The following is a 15,577-nucleotide window of genomic DNA, read 5'->3' as shown; positions in this document are numbered from 1 at the left end:
CACAGGCTCTGGGCAGCGTTGGGCTCTGGAGGGGGTGACATGGGATTTTTGGGGAGCACAGGCTGGGAGTGGAGCTATGGGGGGATGTGTGGGGAGCACAGGCTGGGGGCAGGGCTCTGGGGGGATGTGGGATGTGTGGGGAGCACAGGCTTGGGGGGCTCTGGAGTGGTGATGTGGGATGTGTGGGGAGCACAGGCTGGGGGCAGGGTTCTGGGGGGGATGTGTGGGGAGCACAGGCTGGGGGTGGAGCTCTGGGGGGGATGTGTGGGGAGCACAGGCTGGGGGCGGGGCTCTGGGGGGGATGTGTGGGGAGAACAGGCTCTGGGCAGGGTGGGGCTCTGGAGTGGGGATGTGGGATGTGTGGGGAGCACAGGCTGGGGGCGGGGCTCTGGGGGGGGATGTGTGGGGAGAACAGGCTGGGGGTGGAGCTCTGGGGGGGATGTGTGGGGAGAACAGGCTCTGGGCAGGGTGGGGCTCTGGAGTGGGGATGTGGGATGTGTGGGGAACACAGGCTGGGGGCGGGGCTCTGGGGGGGATGTGTGGGGAGCACAGGCTCTGGGCAGGGTGGGACTCTGGAGTGGGGATGTGGGATGTGTGGTGAGCATAGGGTGGGAGCGGGGCTCTGGGGGGATGTGTGGGGAGCACAGGCTCTGGGCAGGGTGGGGCTCTGCAGTGGGGATGTGGGATGTGTGGGGAGCACAGGCTGGGGGCGGGGCTCTGGGGGGGATGTGTGGGGAGCACAGGCTCTGGGCAGGGTGGGGCTCTGGAGTGGGGATGTGGGATGTGTGGGGAGCACAGGCTGGGGGCGGGGCTCTGGGGGGAATGTGTGGGGAGCACAGGCTCTGGGCAGCGTGGGGCTCTGGAGTGGGGATGTGGGATATGTGGGGAACACAGGCTGGGGGCGGGGCTCTGGGGGGGATGTGTGGGGAGCACAGGCTCTGGGCAGGGTGGGGCTCTGGAGTGGGGATGTGGGATGTGTGGGGAGCACAGGCTGGGGGCGGGGCTCTGGGGGGGATGTGTGGGGAGCACAGGCTCTGGGCAGGGTGGGGCTCTGGAGTGGGGATGTGGGATGTGTGGGGAGCACAGGCCCAGGGCGGGTAGTTCAAGACCAGTCCTGCATTTCCCTGATGCTGGAACCCCCCAATCCATCCCTGCCCCGTCCCCCAAAGCTGCCTACGCGCCCGTGAACGAGCTGCTGGGAGGCGGGGGCCCAGGCTCAGCCCGCGGTCGTTCGACGGGAAACGAGAGACGGCACAGCCGGGTTTGGAGCAGCTGCGGTTTAATGTAGAAAATGACACTAATTTATTAATATTTCACATTGGCAGGAAGATCACAGCCTGGCCCCTGGTCTGCAGAAGGGGGCTCCCAGGTCACTCTGGGGCACAGCCCCCTTCCAGCACTCTCCTGGCATCCCAGCACCCATGCTCGCTCCACCCTTCCCCCGCCTGGCTCTTCCAGCCCCCAGAGCCACTCTGCTTGTCATGAGCGGAGCTCTGCCCCATGCTCCAGCTCTTGGGGGCAGCCTATGGGTCACCACTGAGGAAGCAAATCAGCCATGCCGGGGGGGCCCCCTTCCCAGAGGTGAACCCTGGAGCTGCCTGGTCTAGTCTGTATAGGTGGGCGCCAGCATCAGGCCACAGGATGCGCTCGGTGCCTCGTTGGGTGTCTGTTACAGTGACTTTGCCCCTCCCCAGGTTTGGCAGCCCACGGGAGCTGTAGCCAGCTGATTAATCTGGGCAGCCTTCAGGCTGTTCCTGTTTGCAGTGGCCCGGGTGCAGCTCCCCTGTTCCAGACTCAGCCGGAGCTGGACATGTGCGGCAGCAGGCTCCCAGAGAGGGTGTGTGCCACCAGTGGAAGCACCTTTCCTTTCTGCTCTTGCTCAACCTGCCTGGCTCTGCTCCCACCTCCCAAACCGGTTTGCCCAGCTGGGCCACTGACATCCAGTCCCCAGCACTGCCCCTCCCGCAGGTGCCACTGACACAGAAATCACAGGTGCAGCTAAACAAATACAGGCCTGAGAATGGGTCAAAGCAGAAACACAGGGTGTTACCCAGGGTTCTTTCAACCCAAGGTTTCAGGCACTTTACTGGTTTGCCGAAGTCTCCCCATACAAGGGCAGGGGTGGGATGGCGGGAAACAGCTCCCTGCTCAGCAGCCCAGCCCCTCAGGATGGACCATCTGAACCAAGCACTGTCTCTGATGGATGCTAAGATCGGCCAGAGCCCTGTCTCCACTCGGAGCATTGGCCAGTGTGTCTCTATGGGTACAGCCACGGGGGCAAACCTCCCAGGGGAGATGCAGCTTGTCCCAGCAAGAGTGCAGTAGCCAATACAGCTTATCCTGGCTCCCTGAGAGAAATAAGCTATGCCAGCAAAGGACTTTTTTGCTGGCATTCCTGCACCTTCTCTGCAGCTTTTGCCAGCACAGAAATGTGGTACAAATCACATCCCCTACGTGACACTGCACTACCAGCAAAAGTTTCTCATGTAGACCTGGCCAGAGTCACCAAGAGCAAGACAGACCCCTGGAGTGAGACAGAGATACCCACTGAACAACAGCCCTGCGAGTCGACAGGCAAACACAGAAACTCAGACACACCCAGAGACAGAGACACAGACAGAAACGCAGTCACCAAGACATCAGGACGCACACCCAGCCTGAGACACGGACAGACACATGGAGACACAAAGGGGCCCTGTTGCAGTTTCACTCTAATAAGGCAGTCTCAGACTAAAAGCTCCTGCTTTGACCCCTGGGCAAGGGCCCGACCGAAATGCCAGCACCTGCTGGAGATGCGAGCTCTGGTACTGGAAGGAGGCCTAGAGGCCCCCACCCTTCCCTCAGGTGCTGCAGGGGAGGAATGGCAATGCCTGGGCCTCGTTGCAGCTTTCCTTCCTCTGCAAGGGCTGGGCTCACTGCTCCCAGGGAGGACCTGCCCTGCCCCAGCGTCATCTCTCTGTCCCCCTGAAGCATGGTGCTGCCAGAGCAGTCAGGGACTGTTTCTATCTATTCTCCATTTTAACTCGGATTAAAGAACCAGCTGAAATCTCAAGGGAAACAGAGAAGCACCTGCAAACTTTCTTACTACCCTCCACACCCCACCCCGCACACATCGCCCAGTGCACCCCTTCTCCTCCTCCCCCTCCCCCTCCTAGGTGGGCACAGGTGGTGCCAGAGCTGCAAGGGGGCTGGCTGACAACGCCGGAGCTAGCCGCGCCTTGTGGAGATGCCCAGCAGAGCCCTGATGGGCTGCCAGGTCCAAGTCCAGGCTGGCTTCGCTCAGGTGACCTTAAGGAATTCCAAGAGCTCTGTGCTCTGGCACAAACAAGCTGCAGTGGCAGATTCTTAGCACTGGGGCTGTGCAGCCGCTCACCAGCTGTACACGTCAGCCAGGGATGTGCTGAGGGTGTGTCTGAGCAGCCAGCCAGCCCTGGCACCATGGGGCTTCTGCTCTCAGGAGGCCAAGCTGCTCTCCCAAGGCCCCAGCCCATGGAAAGGCCACAGTCTTCTCCTTCGGGAAGCTCCTTGCCAGCTTCTGTCTGTGTTCAGCCATCAGGTCCAGGGCCACAGGGGGGAGAGCTGGGCTCAGGCAGAGGTACAAGCAGAGCAGCGGGCTGGATTTGAGCAGGATGGCAGCTCCTTGATTGTCTTGGGTGGGAGGGATGGCCGAGGCACAGAGCACGCGTGGTCCCTATACGTAGTTGCTGGCCGGCACCGACCGAGCAGCAGTGTACTTGGCAGAGTAGGGTTTCTCATTCCGGGGGGGGCAGCTGCAGCAGAGCAGGGCCCCCCCGATGAGCAGGAGAGCGGATGCAGCCCAGCCAATGTACAGGGAGGCCCCCAGCTCTCTCTTCTGCGCCTCAGTGACCATGGGGTTGTAGAAATCCCGGATGATGTTGTTGGCTGACCAGGAGACGGGGATGAGGATCATGATGCCAGCGATGATGAAGATGATTCCAGAGACGATCATGACCTTGGCTTTCGCAGAAGCATCCTCCACACAGTTGGTGCATTTCCCTCCAATGATGGCCAGGAGGAGGCCCAGCACGGCCAGCACGATGGCGATCACCACCAGGGCGCGAGCCGCCTGCAGGTCCTGGGGCAGCGCCAGCATGGAGTCGTAGACCTTGCACTGCATCTGGCCCGTGCTCTGCACCACGCAGTTCATCCACAGCCCCTCCCAGATGATCTGAGCCACCACAATGTTGTTCCCGATGAAGGCCGTCACCCTCCACATGGGCAGCCCACAGCACAGGATGGTGCCCAGCCAGCCAATGACAGAGAGGGCTATGCCCAGCACCTGAAGCCCCATAGAGGCCATCACTCCCTAATCTCTGCCTCGCACAAGCCCCAACAGAGCTGACTAGTGTCCTTGGAAGTGGAGATGCAATGCTCCACGGCTGGACCATTTGGAGAAGTTATAAACCTTTGCAGGGGGTGGAGTTTCATCCCCCTTGCTCCATCCACTTTGCACAGACAGAATGTGTAAAACCAGTTCCCCAGGATTCCTGAGCTCTGCATTCTCATCACAGCAGTGGTGCTCCAGGGCAGATTACAGAGGGACCAGCTCTCACGCCCTACGAAGGAGGCTGCTCCCAGGGGCACATAGCTGGGCTGCCTTACAGCTCCCACCATTTGTCCTAAATTAGGATTTTTCCCAGCTTTGCTAAAGTCCCATCTGGAAAGAGCACCCCCCCGCCGCCTCCGCCCGGGGAATGGGATGGTGGGGGGAGCAGGCTCTGCAGGTGGAGGGGAGGAAGCTTGAAGAGAGGGTCTAAGTGCTGGAGCAGGATTCTGGGCTCTATTCCCAGCTCTGCCACTGACCCACTGTGTGATTTTGGCCATGTCATGTGATCCATCTGTGCCTCAGTTTCTGCCCCCAGTAGAATGGCGCCCCCGGGGGTCACTCCTGTTATAGGGTTATGCTCTCCACAGCTGTCACTTCTGGGCCCCTCCCCGCTATTAGCACAGCCCAATGTTCCCTCTAATTTTTGACAGGCCATGTGCGCAAAAAATGTGTTCTGTGCAAATTTCTGTATGCGAGGTGTTTTGCTGTGTGTGCGGGGTTTAGGATCTGTGTGTGCGCACACGCAGCCTAGAGGGGACAGTGGCACCGCCCACTGTGCACTGCTGGGAGCCTGTCACCTCATCCCACCCGACCCCAGCCGACAGAGCAGAAGCTGCTGCCCTCGTTTGTACCAAGGCTGGTTGTTGACAGCATCCAAGTGTGAATCAGGCCTCAGGGATGCGGTGTCCCCAGTGCGTCTGAGAGCCCCAAACCGGTCTGAGCTGCTGGCTGCTGCAGAGAGGAAGGGCTGGGGCAGATCCCTGTGAACAAGCACCGCACACAAGAGCTTTCTGTGGACTGTCATTACACAGCATCCCTCCCTTCCTCCTCCCCAGCACAGCAGTGTCACACAGCACTTGCAGCCACCACACTGCCCTGCTGTCCCAATCGCTGACTCAGCCCATAATGCTCCTCACCCTCCCTCCCAGAGAGAGGCTGGGGGAGGAACAGACAGACCAGGGCAGGGAGTGGTGCAGACCTGCCTTTTGCCCTGGGGCAGCTGGGGCTGATAGCTGGGCTGTAGCAACCCCTGAGGTCTGCAGGCAGCTACCACCACCCATGGGCCTGAGAAACTACACCACACCTGGCTGAGAAACCCTTGCTATCAGGACAAAGGCACAGGAGGTCATGGGCCTGGCCCAGGAGGGGTGTTGGGGAGCCCAAGACAGATCTACTTCCCCACCTCACCCCAGGTCACAATGGGCCCATGTCACGGGGTGCGCTCATTGGGAGAACAGCTAGTTACTGCTGACTCACGGCCTTAGCTTGGGCTGGGACACAAGTGGGATCTTATGCTGCTTCTGAAGGGAAATCCACTGCAGGGGGAGGGATAGCTCAGTGGTTTGAGCATTGGCCTGCTAAACCCAGGGTTGTGAGTTCAATCCTTGAGGGGGCCATTTAGGGATCTGGGGCAAAAATTGGGGATTGGTCCTGCTTTGAGCAGGGGGTTGGACTAGATGACTGCCTGAGGTCTCTTCTAACCCTGATATTCTATGAGAAGAGACAGCTGGGTCCCAAGCTGCAGAGCTACCAGCTGGCAATGGAGAGGGCACAGGTTCTTGGGGAAATAGAAGACAACGGAGAAATGACAGGTTTCAGAGTAACAGCCATGTTAGTCTGTATTCGCAAAAAGAAAAGGAGTACTTGTGGCACCTTAGAGACTAACCAATTTATTTGAGCATAAGCTTTCGTGAGCTACAGCTCACTTCATCGGATGCATACTGTGGAAAACAGTATGCATCCGATGAAGTGAGCTGTAGCTCACGAAAGCTTATGCTCAAATAAATTGGTTAGTCTCTAACGGAGAAATGGTCTCTCTCCCCCTTAAATCTCTATCCAGCTCCAGACAAACCCCTCTAGCTATCTAGGCATTTCTGCACACCCATCGCTGTGGTTTTGAGGCAGCCATGACTGCTGCCCAGACCCAGAGAGTGAAAATGGGCAGTTCCTGGGCGAACCCCAGGAACAGGGTCCTGAACTCCTGCTTCTTTCCAGAGAACAGCGCAACACCATCCCAGGCACACAGCCAGTGGCCACTCATGACAAGTATCTGATCCAGAAATCAGAGCCTACCCACTGAGGAGAACCTCTCCCATCCCCCTGGTCTGCATCTCACCATCTGGGAGGGACTGTCTTGGAATGGCAGAACAGGTCCCAGTGCCCCCAGCTCCCTGGATTCAGCCTAGTGAGCAATGGGGATCACAGATGCTGCAGGAAAACAGCAGAGTAACCTTGTGAGGAAGCCTCGGACTCCTGGAGTGTGGGAGGAGATCCCAAGGAACAAGCTGTGTGCTCCAGCTTCTCCTCAAGGCCCAAGGCTAGGGCAGTGTGCCAACATAGAGACCAGAGACTCGTCTAGACAACCAAACAAAAGCCCAACAGCTTAATCACCTTGGTTATTGTCACCTCCACTGTGATCCTTTCACAACCACAGTCCTCCTGATGCTCCCCTTACATCACCACCTGGGATACAGATGACTGACATGCATCTAGGGACCATGGGCGCCAGGTTTGTATAATTTTTGGTGGTGCCCAGAACAGGTTCAAGCAGAGCTGTCCTGTCCATAGGATGGACCGGGCCAATCGCCCCGGGCCCCACGCTTTGGGGGGGCCCCATGCTTCAGGGGGACGCAGGGTCCAGGGCGTACTGGGAGGTTAGCGGGGGGCCTGCCACCCAGACCCAGCCCATCCTGCTCTGCTCCGCCCCACCAGCTCCTGGCGTCGCTTGGGGGAGGGGACAGAAGCCAGAAAGAAGCGGGGTGGAGGCTTGGGGGAAGGGGTGGAGCAGGGGTGGGCTGGGGCCAGATCTCTTGCTGCTGCCGGCACCAGGCCCCCCACTAGCCCTCCCGGCCGCCCTGGACCCCGCATCCCCCTGAAGCACGGGGCCACCCAAAGCGCGGTAAGCCCAAACATTGGTGGAGCCGGGCCCACGTTCCTAAAGATTGGTGGAGCATGGGCACCACGGGCCTGTATAACTCATCGCCTATGCTAGGGACTCAGGTGCAGGGGCAGCAGGCACAGACTATTGAGGGGAATTCTTATAAGCAGAGCAAGAGCATTTCACCCTCTTTGGTAGCCTAGCAGAAAATTCACAATGGTGTAAGCCCAGAGATCATGAGTTCTAATACCTGGTCATCTACTGATGGCTATTAATATTGCTGGACACTTCACAACCGCTATTCTGCACTGTACTGCTGCCTTGGGGGCAACTGTCACTTACCTGTTTAACAGATACGGTGCCCTAGAGAAGGTCACTTCAGGCACAGCTCGGGACAGAACCCAGGCCTCAAACACAACAGACCAGGGCACATTCATTTTGCGACTCAGAAGGTCTGTATAAGTCAATACAGGAGTTTCTGTAACCCACATTAACCCAGTCTGGCTCTCTGCCAACCCCTAGTGACTAGATAACATAAAGAGGTTTATGACAGGTTTCAGAGTAACAGCCGTGTTAGTCTGTATTCGCAAATAGAAAAGGAGTACTTGTGGCACCTTAGAGACTAACCAATTTATTTGAGCATGAGCTTTCGTGAGCTACAGCTCACTTCATCGGATGCATACTGTGGAAACTGCAGAAGACATTATATACACAGAGACCATGAAACAATACCTCCTCCCACCCCACTCTCCTGCTGGTAATAGCTTATCTAAAGTGATCACTCTCCTCACAATGTGCATGATAATCAAGTTGGGCCATTTCCAGCACAAATCCAGGTTTTCTCATCCTCCGCCCCCCCACACACAAAGAGGTTTATGAATGCAACTGCTTCCATGCTAAGACTGCTGGTTCTTCAGCTCAAGCAATAAGGCTCCTGCTTGTACATGCAGACAGTTAGGGGGTCAGTCAGCCAGATGACCCAGACAAAGGCAACGCTGCAACTGACTGTTGTCTGTGCCATGTACTGCCTGCTTGGTAGTAACATGGGCGGGCGCCATGCTTGTAAAACTAACCTAGCTCTTTCTTAAGAGAGCTATTTACAGAGCTGCTGCAACTAGCACTCTAGCCATGTGCATGCAGACAAGTTCCATGCAGGCGGCTACACTCGCTGTAGCCAGGAGACCACTGTGGGCACCCACTGGCTCACATATTTGCTAACAGCATGCTTCTCTGGTCCATCAGGTGCTCCTGTAAGTGAGGTGGAACTTGGGTTGTAGAACTGAAAGTTAGACAGTCAAACCCTGTGGATATCCCATATAGTGGTGAAAAAATATGCACAAAGAAACCTGAAGAAATTGTTGGATTAGTGTAACATTTCTGTACTTAGAAGTGAATTTGGATGTTGCCTTAATACATGCTTTGCTGTTGCATTGTTCGTGTTTGTATTGTGGTTAATGGGAGCCGTCCTTTAAGAATAGGGGTGGGGCACTTTGTTGTAGACAGTGTTTGAGAATGACAGCAGTGTGTGGGAGATTTTACCTGTTTGACCGGAAAGGGGAGATTGGGCCTGTGTGAGCTCAAAAAGGTCAGAACTTACCTTTCCTGAAAACAGTCTCATTCATGAAGATAGGTGCTCATGGGGGACTGATGGCCTCAGGACATTGCTAATGAGCTACGGAGCCTGTCTGAATCCTGCCCTGCTCAGCGATGTTAAACGCTGTTCCCATGTAATGGATGTTTGGTGGCCTCCACATGAGGTGAGTTTGGTGAATCCTAGTTCCTGCCCCTAGATCACAAACTCACTATTTTACACTAGGGGTGGGAGTCTCAAGGGGGACTCAGGTGCTTAACTGCTACTCTCCAAACACCTCTCTGTCAGAGAGTCAAACCCGTACTGACCCTGAACCCCAGCTTTGTCCTACCTACTGGCCCTGAACCAGAACTGAACTGAAAAAATGGGGGTTCCCCGTTAAAATAAAAGGTTTGCATTTGTAACACCGACAGACCCCAGGATCGAACGTGGGGCCTCTGGAGCTCACTGCATGAGCAACTACCCTGTGAGCTAAAAGCCACCTGGCCCTTACCTAAGGCTGTGGCCGGCTAATTAATCTCTCTCTCGGTGCCACTAGAGAGGCCAGAGCACCACACCCAGGAGGGGTGTGGGGTACACATTTTTTAGCTCAATATTTTTAAAAAACGTGACCTCTTTCATTATAAAACAAGACAACAAAACAGGAGGGGCGGAAACTCCTCCACTAGTGCCCAAACTGTCGTCCCCTTCCCCCAAGGTCCTGGCCTCATGCCACCCCTCCCCCCCAAGACCCTACCCCCTGCTCACTCCTCTCTGCCTCCTCTCCCCCATCGCTCCCTCTTATGGACAGTAAAAAGTGGGAGGGCACTTTTAAAAGTGACGGGGCCATGGCCCCGCCAACAAAATACCACATTGGCATGTGGTCGCTGTCAGAAAGAGCGGCCACAGTCTGAGGAGGAGAATGAGAACGCGCGAGCAGACAGGGAGGGGAAGCTGCACCACGTGAGGCAGCCAGGGCCCCATGGTCTCTGAGATTCCCCTCTGGGGAGAGAAGAGGTGGGACGCTCCCTGGTCTCAGAAGTAACAATAACTCTTCAAGCCCAAGGGAACCGTAATGGCTCCCCAAGCAGGCCTCCTCCACCAGCCCCTGGGCAGCTCCTCCCACCAGCTGCCCCACTGGAGGCCCCAAACTCAAATGTATTCTCTCCCCTCCCCCGAGGACCAGTGTGATACAGCAAATGCTAGAAGATGTTCGCTCAAACAAGTTGCTCGTAAAAAATAGTTCTGTTTATTTTATGACACAAAAACACTAGGAAAACTCATGGAAAGCTAAAGTTAAACAATCAATAAATGTTCAAAAATCAAAATAGTTTCCATTTTAAGCTTCAAGTCTCTTTTTTTGAATTTACTTCCACTAAGATTAAAATTTGATTTGCGCCAGTAGCTGAACTGGGGTGTATGGGTGTGGGTGTGTGTCTTGACCCACAACTGAATCCAAACACACTGACTGCAACTGAACCTGACACTGAACCGAACCCAAATCAATACCGTTTCCAGTCCCTGTGGCCTGGATCTACGCATCTAAATCCCCTGGAGGGACTCAGCATGCCTACTGGCTAGCTTAGGCAACACGGCTTGTGGGTTTTGTGCCTCCCGTTCTTAGGCTCCCCATGCACTGGGTGGGAGCCTGGGTGCCCAGCTCAGCATGGTGAATACCAGCAGGCAGCAGGGTGCCCAAGCATTCGGTGCTGCAATGCGAAGAGCTGCAGTGTCTGTGTCCCCCTAGACTGTTCGCTCTTTGGGGCAGGGGCGGTCTCTGTGTGTTTCTACAGTGCCTGGCACAATGGGGCCCCGATCTCAGCTGGTCCTCTAGCATGAGCTCATACAGCAGGGACGAAAAGCATCTTCCCCGCGGTACCTGTGGAAGAGCGGCCAACACTGCATATGCTGCCAAAGCAGGGTATTGCAAACGTCAGAAGACAGGCCAAAAACACATTTTTAATCTCAGGATTTTGGGGGACTGCGTCATGATTTTCTTTTTAAAAAGGCAAAATTACAACAAACGTTCACATACTCCATTGTCCATGATTATTCCTTAGTCAGAATCAGGTTAACGTTTAAAGAACCTGGCTAAAAATTCTGGCTTTCTGGCTGCAGAGTCCTCTTCCTCCGAGTACACTAAAAAGGGTGTCCACATTTCTAAATACCTTTCTTCTTTTCAGTGCTTCTCTTGTTTACATGCTGGGTGTGAAAGCTTTTCCGTTACAAGGACTGTCCATATGTTACTTTACCCCAATTCCATAGGAGGAGAAGTGATATTTTTCCAATAACGTGCATTACAAAATCTTGCAGCTAACAATAAAAAAGAATTAATTTGTTGTTCTGTTCAAAATGTAGCTCCTTTGCTGGAGCATTAAGTCAGCAGTTCAGGGGATCTTTAGGAAGCATATTGTCATAAGTTGAATCTCTTTAATAATTTCCTCCCAAAACCTTCTAATTCTGGGACACAACCACCACATGTGCGAGTATGTCCCTCCTTCCCCACAAGCCTTCCAGCACAGCGCCTCCCTAATAGCAAAAATAGGATGGATCTGGACTGGAGCCAGATGCCATCTTCACCGTACTTTAGAAACTGAGTGAGGATTTTGGGGCATAGTGATGAAAAAATGATGGCGCTTGCTAAAAACAATGATGCTCTAGACAGCCACACAGGCCAGGGTCCTTCGAAGCCTTTGAACCTGTCAACCAGCAAGTGCTGTTTCTGTGCCACACTGGGGATGCAGGATAAATAACAGCAAACTAGCCAGGCTGAACCACAAACTCTTGCAAGATTGTGAAGTAACTTCCTGTTTTACCTCCTCTTCTATTTTAGATGCTTTATGCTGAAAGAATCATAGACTCATAGAAGATCAGGGTTGGAAGAGACCTCAGGAGGTCATCTAGTCCAACCCTCTGCTCAAAGCAGGACCAACCCACTTGTACTAGAGCTTCAGTAGATCAAACTATATATTGGATACACCAGGGATGCTGGAACAATTTTTATTGTGGGGATGCTGATGACGGAACCCATGGAAACCATGTATTTGGTGTTTGTTATTACGACTTCACGACAGGGGGTGCGGCAGCCCCCCCTTGCACCAGCACCCCTGGCATACACTATTATATCTATAGGCTAGGAATGAAGGTGTTCTGGTGCCCTGCCACCCAGTGGAATTTGCAGCCCGGAGCTAGGCACCCACAGCTGGACCCACAAGGGGAATTAGGTGCCCAACTGCCACTTTAGGTGCCTAAACCCAATTTTTAGATCCTCAAAACCCTGGTTAAGCAGCTGCCTAACCCTTTAGGAACCTGAAACCCCCAGGATCTAGATCCACAAATGCCAAATCACGGACTTAGGCTCCGCTGGGATCCACAAAGCTCCTGCCTCACCCGCTAGGCTATGAGCTCCCTAAGTGCCTATGTGTCTGCCTCTGGACATGTTCACTGTTTGGATGCCTCTCTCCTGCCCAAGACCCAGCATGATCCACAGAGCAGGAGAAGAGGGGCACTCCTCCACACATCGCATCCATGGAGCCCATCCCACAGACATGCCTGCCAAATCAGGTCCCATGCAGACTCTGAATGGAGGAGTCCTGCAGACTCTAGGCCATGCCCAACTTATAACTTTTAGCCCATTGGTTAGAGCCCTCGCCTGGGATGTGGGAGACTCAGGTTGAATTCCCCCTCTGCCAGGGGGGAGAAAGGATTTGAACAGGGGTCTCCCACCTCCCAAAAGAGTGCTGTAATCACTGACCTATGGGATGTTATGATGGGGGCGGGGGAAGGGTCCCTCAATCTTTTCTGTGGAAGCTGTTCCACTTTGCATAAATACGGACAGTCATAGGGCCAGAGGGAGACTGAGCCTATAGCCTGGTGGCCACGGAGCCTCCTTGGGAGGTGGAAGGCCCAGGTCTAGTCCCCCTGCTCCAATGACTCTTCAATTATTTATCCAAACTGGAGCAGCTTCACCAGCAGACTAGCCCATAGCCCTGTGGTTAGCGCCCGCTCCTGGGAGTGCAGTTCAAATCCTTTCTCTCCTCTGGCAGAGCAGGACTTGAACCAGGGTCTCCCACATCCCAGCTGAGTGCTCTAGCCACTGGGTGAAAAGTTACCAGGCAGGTGGCTCTTCCTCCAGCTCTTTCTTGTGGAGCGAGGCAGGCACCTAACTCATTCTGGCAAGGAATGACTGAGGGAACGTCGTCACTGCAATAAAAGCCCCACGGTACGACCACAGCGGACTCGGGCCCGCAGGGCTTGGGCTCCGCTATAAAATAGCAGTAGAGTGGTGCGGGCTCTGGCTGGAGACCAGGTTCCGAAGCCCTGTGTGGGGGGAGGGTCTCAGAGCCCGGGCTCCAGCCTGAGTCCGAATGTCTCCACTGCAATTTTTAGCCCTGCACCCAAGCCCCATGACCCCAAATCAGCTGACCTGGCCTTTGAGACTAGGTGCTGCGAGTGTTTTTTTACAGCCTAGCCGACAGGTCGGCAACCTATGGCACGCGAGCCAAAGACGGCACGCGAGCCGATGTTTAATGGCATGCTGCTGCCTGCCGGCTCCCAGCCACCGGCCCCCTCAGCCCGCTGCCGAACCCAGGCCGGGCCCCCGGCAGGCAGCAGCGAGCCATTAAACATCCTGCCCGCCCCGGCCCGCTCTTCTCCGTCCCCCCCCGCGGGGGCAGGGTGAAGAAGCTTGGTCCTGCCAGCTGCTGCTGCAGGGCAGGCAAGCTCCCCCCTGCCCCGCCTCTTCCCCCGCCCCACTGGGTGCCTGCCCCTCCCCCTCTCCCCCGCCTCTTCCCCCGCCCTGCTGGGTGCCTGCCCCTCCCCCTCTCCCCCCTCCCCCACCTCTTCCCCGGCCCTGCTGGGTGCCTGCCCCTCCCCCTCTCCCCCCTCCCCCGCCTCTTCCCCCGCCCTGCTGGGTGCCTGCCCCTCCCCCTCTCCCCCCTTCCCCGCCTCTTCCCCGCCCTGCTGGGTGCCTGCCCCTCCCCCTCTCCCCCCTCCCCTGCCTCTTGCCCCGCCCTGCTGGGTGCCTGCCCCTCCCCCTCTCCCTCCTCCCCCGCCTCTTCCCCCGCCCTGCTGGGTGCCTGCCCCTCCTCCTCTCCCCCCTCCCCCGCCTCTTCCCCCACCCTGCTGGGTGCCTGCCCCTCTCACCCCTGCCCCGCCTCTTCCCCCGCCCTGCTGGGTGCCTGTCCCTCCCCCTCTCCCCCGCCTCTTCCCCCGCCCTGCTGGGTGCCTGCCCCTCCCCCTCTCCCCCCTCCCCCGCCTCTTCCCCCGCCCTGCTGGGTGCCTGCCCCTCCCCCTCTTCCCCCTCCCCCGCCTCTTCCCCCGCCCTGCTAGGTGCCTGCCCCTCCCCCTCTCCCTCCCTGCCCCCGATCAGCTGATGGCCCTTGTGCGGGAGAGGGAGAAGCGGAGCACCGGGCACTCGCTGCTCCGGGGAGGAGGCGGAGACGAGGTGGGGACGGGGCCTTGGGGAAGGGGGGTGGAATCAGGGCATATCCCCTCCAGCCCCCTGCCGTGACCCCTGCCCACCCTCCCAGCCCTCTGCCCTGACCCTTACATCCCGCCACACACCCCAGCCCTCTGCCCTGATCCCTGCACCCGCCACACACCCCAGCCCTCTGCCCTGATCCCTGCACCTTACATCCCGCCCACACCCCAGCCCTCTGCCCTGATCCCTGCACCTTACATCCCGCCCACACCCCAGCCCTCTGCCCTGATCCCTGCACCTTACATCCCCCTGCACACCCCAGCCCTCTGCCCTGACCCCTGCACCCCCTCACACACCCCAGCCCTCTGCCCTGATCCCTGCACCTTACATCCCCCCGCACACCCCAGCCCCCTGCCCTTAGCCCTGCACCCCACCACACACACCCAGCCCTCTGCCCTGACCCCTTGCACCCCACCACACACAGCCAGCCCTCTGCCCTGATCGCTGCACCCCCCACACACACACCCAGCCCTCTGCCCTGATCCCTGCACCTTACATCCCCCTGCACACCCCAGCCCCCTGCCCTGATCCCTGCACCTTACATCCCGCCCACACCCCAGCCCTCTGCCCTGATCCCTGCACCTTACATCCCGCCCACACCCCAGCCCTCTGCCCTGATCCCTGCACCTTACATCCCCCTGCACACCCCAGCCCTCTGCCCTGACCCCTGCACCCCCTCACACACCCCAGCCCTCTGCCCTGATCCCTGCACCCGCCACACACCCCAGCCCTCTGCCCTGATCCCTGCACCTTACATCCCGCCCACACCCCAGCCCTCTGCCCTGATCCCTGCACCTTACATCCCCCTGCACACCCCAGCCCCCTGCCCTTAGCCCTGCACCTTACATCCCCCCGCACACCCCAGCCCCCTGCCCTGACCCCTGCACCTTACATCCCCCCGCACACCCCAGCCCCCTGCCCTGACCCCTGCACCTTACATCCCCCCGCACACCCCAGCCCCCTGCCCTGACCCCTGCACCCCCCACACACACCCAGCCCTCTGCCCTGATCCCTGCACCCGCCACACACACCCAGCCCTCTACCCTGATCCCTGCACCTTACATCCCCCCGCACACCCCA

General features: G+C 57.3%; 2 protein-coding genes across 7 annotated transcripts in view; both read right to left on the bottom strand.

The window, feature by feature from the left end:
• The window catches only part of LOC142000261 (claudin-4-like), a 38,088-nt gene that overhangs the window by 9,259 nt on the left and 13,252 nt on the right, over nucleotides 1–15,577 (bottom strand). The window contains exon 3 of one of the 6 annotated variants that reach the window (XR_012642204.1): nucleotides 10,782–10,894. The exons of the other annotated variants lie outside the window; for them this stretch is intronic. The gene's annotated coding sequence lies outside the window, so the exon portion shown is untranslated. Of the gene's footprint in view, nucleotides 1–10,781; nucleotides 10,895–15,577 lie in introns of those variants that run through there. 6 annotated transcript variants of the gene reach the window in all.
• On the bottom strand, nucleotides 3,190–4,390 carry LOC142000283 (claudin-4-like). The gene has a single exon (XM_074974441.1). It carries the CDS (start codon nucleotides 4,319–4,321, stop codon nucleotides 3,692–3,694), a length of 630 nt encoding a protein of 209 aa, XP_074830542.1. The 5' UTR covers nucleotides 4,322–4,390; the 3' UTR covers nucleotides 3,190–3,691.

This window comes from Natator depressus, chromosome 17 (genome assembly GCF_965152275.1).
Source record: "Natator depressus isolate rNatDep1 chromosome 17, rNatDep2.hap1, whole genome shotgun sequence".
In the NCBI taxonomy this organism is placed as follows: domain Eukaryota; kingdom Metazoa; phylum Chordata; order Testudines; family Cheloniidae; genus Natator; species Natator depressus.
This window is presented reverse-complemented; position numbering and strand designations above follow the sequence as displayed.